General features: G+C 41.7%; 1 protein-coding gene across 1 annotated transcript in view; it reads left to right on the top strand.

Annotated features, from left to right (window-relative positions):
* Positions 1-319: 319 nt before the first annotated feature.
* Positions 320-9,291, top strand: part of SLC2A12 (solute carrier family 2 member 12) — a gene marked incomplete at both ends in the record, with an annotated part of 62,039 nt that continues 53,067 nt past the window's right edge. The window contains one exon of the mRNA XM_080700127.1: positions 320-431. Coding sequence (XP_080556253.1) covers positions 320-431 — 112 coding nt within the window. The remainder of the gene's footprint in view (positions 432-9,291) is intronic.

Here is a 9,291-nt window from a genome sequence, read left to right as displayed (position 1 = left end):
GTCCTGTCCCCAAGTCTCTAACCTCTTGCTTCTAACTCGGCATCTAGCGGCAAAAACAATCCCCGAGTGGCGGCCCTCCCCCTGGCTGTGATAGGCTGCTGGGAATAGCAACAGCCTGTGTCACCGAAAAGGGCAAAGCCTTCGGAAATAGAAACAAAGTTGGTCACAAATCACATTGGATTTGCCTGAAGTTTTTTTCCCCCCTCTTTCTTCCCCATTTTTCCTTAGCATGTCCCCATGGGGAAAGTGACCACTCCTGTCAACAGGGAACGTCGGGGTGGTTTGCTGGAGAGCAAGCTGCTGTAACTGCTACGTGACCATGGTACCTGTTGAAAACACAGAGGGCCCCAATCTGCTAAACCCGAAGGGGAGAGAGGCGGAGACGGAGGGCAGCTGTGGAGCCCGGGGCCAGCATCCTGCCTGCGCGGGAGGTAAAGTGACCTGCTGGAGGGGCGGGCTGCACCCTGTGCCCCGGGTGTGCATGCCTGTGTGTGTGTGTGTGTGTGTGTGTGTGTGTGTGTGTGTGTGTGTGTAGCTGTGGTGTGTGCGCGTCTGAGCGTGCCGAGGAAATCGGGTCTGGTGGGACGCAGAGTGACCCAGAGCTGTACTGTGGGGATTGAAGTCTCCTTAGGACTTCTTATGTTAAGAAAACCTGTAACATACCCAGGCCTGGAATGATGGGTTCCAGCAATTGTGTTTACAGTGTGCGATGTATTCATCTTTTTAATCTTGGAAAGGTTGATTGCCAACCTCACTTGTGAACACACACACACACACCTTTTCATTTATTGTTGCAAACAGACTACACTTAATAAGTGAGCAAGGTTAGCATCTTTTTTTTTTTTAACAAATGAATAGTTTAAATAATAGCTTCTCAAAATTATTGGTTATGTAATCAGTGAGCACAGCTTTCTTTTCAGATTCCCAGTGTGTTAGTAGTGAACACGAGGGTTCTTCCAAGCCTGATTCCCCTTCCTCACTGGTCCCTGGTGTCCTTGAAAACTAGCCTTTTAGACAGAAGTTGAAGACTTTTTCCTTCTGGAGGTAAAATTTGGAAAAGTTTTCATTCATTTCCTTCGCCAACCCAAATGCCTGTCTTCATTTCTACATTTACAATTCCCACAAATCCGCTGCATAGATTTGACTACTCTGTCCTATTCATTTAGTTAGTTTGCAAAGGAATAGAGACTAATTATGTGATGAGATGAAATCAAAATCAAATAATCTTCTCTTTCTAACTACTTTCCTTAGCCTCGTAACTCCTAGAGATTACATATAGGAATTTCATAAATAATCTAAAATACTAAGTGATACGAAAGGCATTTTCCTTTTACCTAGGAATGGATCTACATACTGGTGTTTGAGTGGTTGGTTCCTCAATTTTGTTATTAAATCCACACACCCTTCCACAAAGGCCAAGCCAGGGATATCTTCCGCATCCTGTTTTCTGCTAACCCTTCTCTTGCTTTCTCGCTCCTAGTCAAGACCAGGTACCAGGAATCATCCTTCAATAGACCTCACCCTCTCTGAAGCAAAGCTGTCCCTTGCCCTAGGGTTTGCTGGCTAACTCAAGTTCCTTAAGAGCAGGCAGGGATATGTGTATTATGGGGAGGGTAAAGGAAAAAGTTGCTCAGTTCTTTTCTGTGAATCCCCGAGGAACTGGGCTGCAGCTTCCTTGATCCCCGAGGCTCATGCTGAGGTGGTGAGTTAACCAAAGGGCTAAGTGGAGTCAGTGATAAAGTCACAAAGAAGATGAAGAGAAACTGTCCAGGAGGGGCTTTTGCAATAACCATTAACAATTGGCTATTTAATTTTGATATGGCTTTGAAAGCACAATGTGCCTTACTAGCTTATATTGTACAAATTTACAGTGATCTCCAAGGAAGGCAATAGGTATTTGTGCTTGTAAAAATTAAATATATATTGCCAGGCGTGTTGGCGCACGCTTGTAATCCCCGCTCTTGGGAGGCCAAAAAAGGAGGATCATGCAGCTTCAAAGCCAGCCTCTCTGGCTTAAGAGACCCTGTTTCCAAATAAAAATATAAAATAGGTCTGGGAGTGTAGCCCAAGAAGGGTTCCATCCCCAGTACCACAAAAAAAAGTTGAATATATGTATGTAATTTAACTTGTAGTATAACTATGTTGCTGTAAAGAAATAATAAATGAATAATAATTTATCTTTAAAGTTTAATTTTAAATGAACATTGATGACGTAGCAGAGAAAGTTTAAATGTTTCCCTAAAATCTCAGATGCATATAGCTTTAATTTATGATATATGTAGTTTGCATTCAGATGAATACAACCCCTTTATTATTACTTTTGTAAATTTTGCTAACTTGCCTTAAACATCTCTTGGTGTCCACAGGCAATTCCACACACATATATGTATAAATGAATGCATAGTGTGCCTTTGCTGTATGGTTTTGACAAGTCAATGTCTCTATTCATTTAATGTTGGAATCCTAGTCTATTTTAGGAATATATTGAGGTTTGGTAAAATAATATCTGTCAAACACTTCTTTTGGCTTCTTTGTATGTTCTGCAGTTTCTTTCATCCAGAAAATTCAGAGCATTAAAAGTATGCTGAGGAATTATCATCATAATTATGCATTTGAAGATAGCAAAGCCAGTGGTGGTTCACAACTGTAATTCCAGTATTTGGGAGGCTGAGACAGGAGAACCACAGGTTTGAGGCCAGCCTTATCAATTTAGAGATATTTTGTTTTAGAATAAAAATAAAATAGGGCTGGGAATGTAGCTTGGAGGTGGAATATTTCTAGGTTCAGCCTTCAGCACCCAAAATAAACACACAAATAAGCAAACTAACAAAAAAGAATGATGGTAGCAAGCTTGCCTATACAATCAAAGTGTAAAGAGAAATGAGTTAAATAACCCAGGACAAGGTGATTATATTGTGTGAGACACTGAGAAGCAAAATAAAACAACAAGACAAAAACTCTGAGCTCTGAGCTGGAGTCCCCTCCCCCTTAATACCATTGTGCACAATGGAACATTCTTCCTTGGCTAACCTTCTTGGATTGGAAAGAATGTTTTGCTTCAACAACTAGAAGCTAATGAACTTAATTCATTTTCAAGAAAGCTATGTTTCAAAGTAAATATATTCTTAGTATATTTTTCAGTGTTCATGAACATAGTCCTTTTCTTTTCTTTTTTCTTTTTTTTGTGTGAAGCTGGGGCTCGAACCCACAAACATCCTACCTCTGGGCTATACCCCTAGACCAATTGTAATTTTTAGTTGAAATAAGGTCTCACTAAATTGCTGACAGCCTTACTAAGTCACTGAAGCTGGCTTTGAACCTGTGATCTGCCTGTCTCACTCTCCCAAGTATCTGGCATGGACCTATTCTAATTGACCTTCTAGGACAAGTTCAAGCTCAATATGAAATACTGGTACCTAGAGCAGATGACAAATATAGGTGAAGTGAGAAAGCACACAGCTGGAGCATCTCACATCTGGAGAACTTGGGGCCAGAGAGTAGGTGGTTGACCTAGTTCACGGTGGCCCCCAGCCCATGAGGTTTGATTTCTCTGCCTTCATCTCAGCTCCAAGGATTCCCTTTATTATGCCCTACTAGCTGTCTCAGGAGAGAGTACCTTTAAGTCTCCATTTGCCTCCACTAACACTACCTTTTTCCATTTGCTCAAAAGGTCAGAACCAAGAGCAATCTTTGTGTATAAATGCAGGTTCTCATCACTGGACTCAAAAACCAAGATGCAAGGAGAGTTAAGAAGCACTTCTGCTAATCAGAGTACTCGACAACAGTTGTTCTCAAATATCTTAAAGCTCTGAGTTTCTTTTAATGTGAGGTAGCTGGGCGTGGTCAGTGTGTAAGATGAAACCATAAATTGGTTTCTCCTGAGTACTGTTCTCTCAGGCTTAGCCTAAGCTGGGCCTCCTTAAATTCAGTCCAGACTGGCTTTTTCAGGCTTGAGTAGCCCAAGGGGAGTCTTCTTGTACCGGAGATGGAGGAAACTTGTGGGAACAAACTCATTCCCAGGGAAGTCAAGCCGACCAGATTGGCCTGATGCTAGCTAGTGCTCTGGTTGTGAGAAGAGGGATCTTAACGACAGGCTGGTTGCCTTGGGCAGAGGCTTGGTGTCAGAGCCTCTCAGGGTTTGTGAGACATCAGGTCATTCCCATTTTCCCAGGCGTTCTAGATATTAAAAGGCCAAGTGCCAAAACCCATGATAAAAATTATTGTGCTTTTAAAAAGTGTATTTACAGCCAAGCATGGTGACACACATCTATATTTCCAGTTCTTAGGAGGCTGAAACAGGAGAATCACAGATTTGAGATCAGTGATTTCAACAGGATATCAGTGACTTAACAAGACTCTCTGCGACCTAAGTCAACAAACCAAGTGCCAAAACTCAGGATAAAAATTATTGTGCTTTAAAAAGGTGTGTTTAGAGCTGGACATGGTGGCATACCACTGTAATCCTAGTACCTAGGAGGCAGATACAGGAGGACCACAGGTTCAAAATAACCCTTAGCAACTTAGACTCTCAGCAACCTAGCAAGACTGTTTCAAAACAAAAATGGAAAGGGCTGAGGTGTAGCTCAGAGGTAGAACCCTTGGTCAATCCCCAATACAACATATATATATATATATATATATATATATATATATATATATATATATATACACACACACACAGCATATTTAACAAATAGATGGCTGATAACAACGACTGATTGTTCAATTTGTTATAATATTCTCTAGAAAATGACAGGACTTATAAAGAGATATGGTAATTTGTGAAGGCTGCACCGGGTGATGAGACCAGATTTAAAGATAAACATCCTCGCCGGGCGTGGTGGCGCACGCTGTAATCCCCGCGCTTGGGAGGCGGAGACAGGAGGATTCCGCTGGTTCGAAGTCAGCCGCGCTGGCTTAAGAGACCCTGTTTCCAAATACAAATATATAAAATAGGTCTGGGAGTGTAGCCCGGAGGTAGAACAGTTTCCAGGAACCCCAGTACCACCAAAAATTAAAAAAATAAAGATAAACATCTTCCCTTTCAGTCTAGTCAATACTTCTCACAGAGACTGTGCATGGAACCTCTCCTGGAAATCACATCAACAGTCTAAAGTTGAGACCTTGTGTGACTGTAAGCCTTCAGCATACGGCTCCTCTGAGGCTGCATAGGAGAGAGGCTCTAAAAAGACACGGTGGGGTCTGTGTCACCACAGACTCCTGGTGTTGCTTGGAACAGGCAACAGAAGCAGTGTGCTTGTACCTCCGTAAGGATGTGCCCACTCAGAGGGGGCACAGAGGGTTGTTTCTTACCTCAGATCCCTCCTGACCACAGTGCCAGGAGCACGCCGGCCTCACAGGACCCAGCGGATGTTGAAGCAGCCAGCCAAGCCCTGGGGCCACCTGGGCAGGCGGAGGCTTAGCCAGCACACACCAGCGTGCCTGGACCGGTCTCCACAGCTGGTGCTCATCCTGATAGGCTGGGGCCTCCATCCCACTTGTTAAATATTTTTAATATCACCTGCTCTCTGCCAGGTCGGCAGCAGTGGTTGAGGCAGCTGAGTTTCCAGGGAAGATCCTGGAGGTAGCTGACAGGACTCTGAGGTGACCGCACGGGAATACTCCCTATGGATCCTCAAGGAGGTACTTTTTGGTGGTCTTTCTTTCTTTTTTTCTTTTTTTTTTTTTTTTTCTTTTGGTACTGGGGATGGAACTTAGGGGAATTCTACTTCCGAGCTACATGCTCAGCCCTACTTTTTTATTCTTTATTTTGAAACAGGGTCTCACTGGGTTGCAAAGGGCCTCACTAAGTGGTTGAGGCTGTCCATGAACCACAATCCTCCTGTCTCAGCCTCCCAAATGCTGGGATTACAAGCGTGTGCCACCACGCCTGGCGGTGATCTTTCTTATACTGCCTGATAGAAACAGAACTCATAGTGACTCCACCCTGGGATAGCCCAAGGAAACGCAAATGTATGCTTATATAATATGATGAATCAAGCACACAGGGCGTGGTGGCACACATCTGTAATCCCAGTATTTGGGAGACTGAAACAGGAAGATTGAAGGTTTGAGGCCAGTCTCAGCAATATAACAGGGTCCTCAACAACTTGGAGATAACCTGTTTCAAAATTAAAAAATAAATAAGGCTGCAGGTATAGCTTAGAGGTAGAATGCCGTTAGTATCAATCTGAAAAAAAAAAAAAGAAGCAGAAAAGAAAAAAGATGAACCAAGCAACATTCCAGTGAAACTTTTAGTTGCTGTAGATGTGTGGGATTTTATTTTTCATTCGTGGACTGTCTTTGTGACATGGTTTCATAGGTAGCATTTTCTCAGTAGAAAGAACTCAAGTGCTATTTAGCCTCAGTTGGTTAAAAGAAAGTTCTGAGAACTTGACACGTCCGTTAGTGGAGTAGTGAGCTCTGGCTGCTAAGAGTTAAAGCCGCTATTTACTTAGAGTGTATGAGCAAGAACTGGTTTTATAAGGCTTTTAAGTTGATCAGAGCTGGAGCTCTTTAGTTCAGTTTTTCCCCTCATGAACAGTCTTTTCCAGGAGGGTGAATTGTTGGATAATTTAAGATATCATGTTATGGTGGTGAGAAAGAGAAAACTGGGTAGCTCCTTCCCAAGGGACTATTTGACCAAATACCAAGTGAGGACAATTTCTCATCCCATCTTCCCTTTAAAAAGTCCAATCTTGGTTATAGTCCTAGAAACTAAAATCCCTCAAAATTCTTTTCAGCTGAATCAGTCAAATAACCTTGACAGGAGATCATAAATTTATTTGGGTTGTTTTTGTTTTATTTTTGCTCCTTATATCATTTTTCTTTCCATGTTGTAGCATGCTCTTTGATGTGTTGGCTAACTGGCCATGTCTCAATGATAGAGTAGTTCTACACAATCTGTGTAAACTAATAAGGCTAAAATAACTAATCACATCATTATTGCTTCAGCCGCTTCTAGTATTTTCTAACAGTGACTCATTTACATGTCTCTGCCAAAATATTAGAGAGGAAAGTGCAGTCTTTTGTTTGACTTATAGGAATTTTTTTTCCCTTTAAGTAAATCCAGTGTAATCTAACTTTGAACTATTCAAGTGTGATTCCCTTGGAAGTCACTGTTTTTTAAACAATTCATGACTCAGGTCTGCCTGGCATCACTGCACTTTGGGACTGTTAGCAAAATCCATATAATTTACAATTTTATACAAATGTTTCCACACTCTGGAAGTTGGAGTTGGGAGCTATGTGCTAAACTAACTTAGAAACTGGCTTGAAATAGCGTCTCAGCTTCAGATGTACAAGGCTTTTTAAGACTGGGGTTGGAGTTGTAATTTGGATCAAAGGTGGGAGAATATCGAAATGTCTCATTTTCCTTGGGAAACTAAAGTCTACAAATCACAAGACAAAACCACATGAAGCGTGTGTGTGTGTGTGTGTGTGTGTGTGTGTGTGTGTGTGTTTATGGTGCGGGCTCAGTTATGTAGGTACTGCCAATTTTGAAAACAAAGCAATTCAGGAATGTATGAAAGGGCACGATTGTTTTGCTGGAAACAAGGTATCACTTTATTTCCTTTTCTATCAGTGTGAGAGACTGTTTTTTAAGTGTTACTTTCATATTATGGAGATTTTACCACATCGCTGCAGATTTAACAAACTTTTGCAAAATGATCACAAGTGCTTCGGCTACCTTTTTATTAACAACTCAGGGAGGCCGTAGTCCCCTCCTCTGCCCCCAGCTCACAGATGGGGACTGAGGACAGAAGGGAACTGCTGACATTTACACGAGGCTTCCTGATGTCTACCAGGCACCCTTCCATCTCATTCATTCTCATACATTCATTCTCATACAGAGTTAGGTAACTCTGTTATCTTTATCTTCTGAGTGAGGACACAGAGGAACGGAAAGTTTAGTCTTGCCAGACTTGTCAAAGTCTAGCTGTCCTATCTGGGAATTTGAGAACCAGTTACATTCATTTTTTAACTCAATTGCATTCTATTTTAGCTAGTTTGTTCATTTTCCATGCAACAATTTTTTTAAGATAAGATTGTAAGTTTCTGGATAAACTATACATCCTTATCCCAATAAGATCTTTGAGTTGACAGTGCTTTGAAAGTTCTGTACAATCTATGATAAATTGCAATTATGGTTTTTTTTCTCCGGATTTCCAGCCTGTACTTTAGGGATTGCAATATGTGGCCAGAATCTGAACTCAGTGCTTACTGTAACCTCCAAGGCTGGTTACACCAGCCACCCAGATGGGCCTCATTTGATGTCGCTGTGCCCAAGACAGTGTTGGCACACAGTACACATAAGATGGTTAAATGGGATGCGAGTGAGGAAGTGCTAGTTGAACTGAAGAACATTTTAATCCAGTAACTACTTAGGGAGGACATTCTATATGGGAGGCCCAGTTGGAGGCTTCAGGGTAAGAAGATATCGAGGACATTATTCCAATCTATAGATTTTCTCAACTCATCAGAAAGATAAAAACCTACATAACTATAGTCATGCACTGCATAATGATGTTTTGATCAATGATGGGCCCATATATGATAGTGGTCCCATAAGATTATATAGTACCTTTTAACATACCTTTTCTATGCTTATGTATCTAGATATACAGATACTATCATGTTACAGTCACCTTTCATATTCAGTACAATGACACGCTATACAGTTGTGCATCCTAAGAGCAATAGGCTATCCCATATAGCCTAGGTGTGTAGTAAGCTATACCCTGTAGGTCTTTGTAATACACTGTATGATGTTTGCACAACAATTTACTTTTCAGACTATTTCCCAGTTAAACAACACATTACTGTACAAGATAATAATTCAGCAAATATTGAGTGTTTACTAGGAATTAGAGATGATTCTAGGCCCTGGGGCCAAACAGTAAACAAGAGACATCCATATTGTGCAAATTCTTACTGTCATTTTGGCAGGAGAGGCCAGGGATCCAGAATCCTACAGTGGAGGAGGTAGCCAGATACATAATACCATGATAATGTGTGGGGAGAGGGGACGTCCAGCCAGTCCCCGGAGCCTCCTGGAAGACAGTCTATCTAATTTAAGTCAAGAAGGTAGCATGGAGGCCAAAGGTTTACAGAATGTTCTAAGCAGAGAAAACAGCTTCTATACATATTTGGAGAAAAGAGAATGGCATGTTCAGGGAACTGCAAATATTTTTTGTTGATGCGAGCACGAAATGCAAAGCAAAGAATGAGGACAACACAGGAATTTGAATCTGCCAGCGGGGCTACTCCGTGAAACCTGTGTGTGGGCCA

Source organism: Muscardinus avellanarius (assembly GCF_963383645.1).
Source record: "Muscardinus avellanarius genome assembly, chromosome: 8".
NCBI classification, from domain to species: domain Eukaryota; kingdom Metazoa; phylum Chordata; class Mammalia; order Rodentia; family Gliridae; genus Muscardinus; species Muscardinus avellanarius.
The sequence above is the reverse complement of the archived record's forward strand: the minus strand, read 5'-3'. Positions and strand labels throughout refer to the sequence as shown.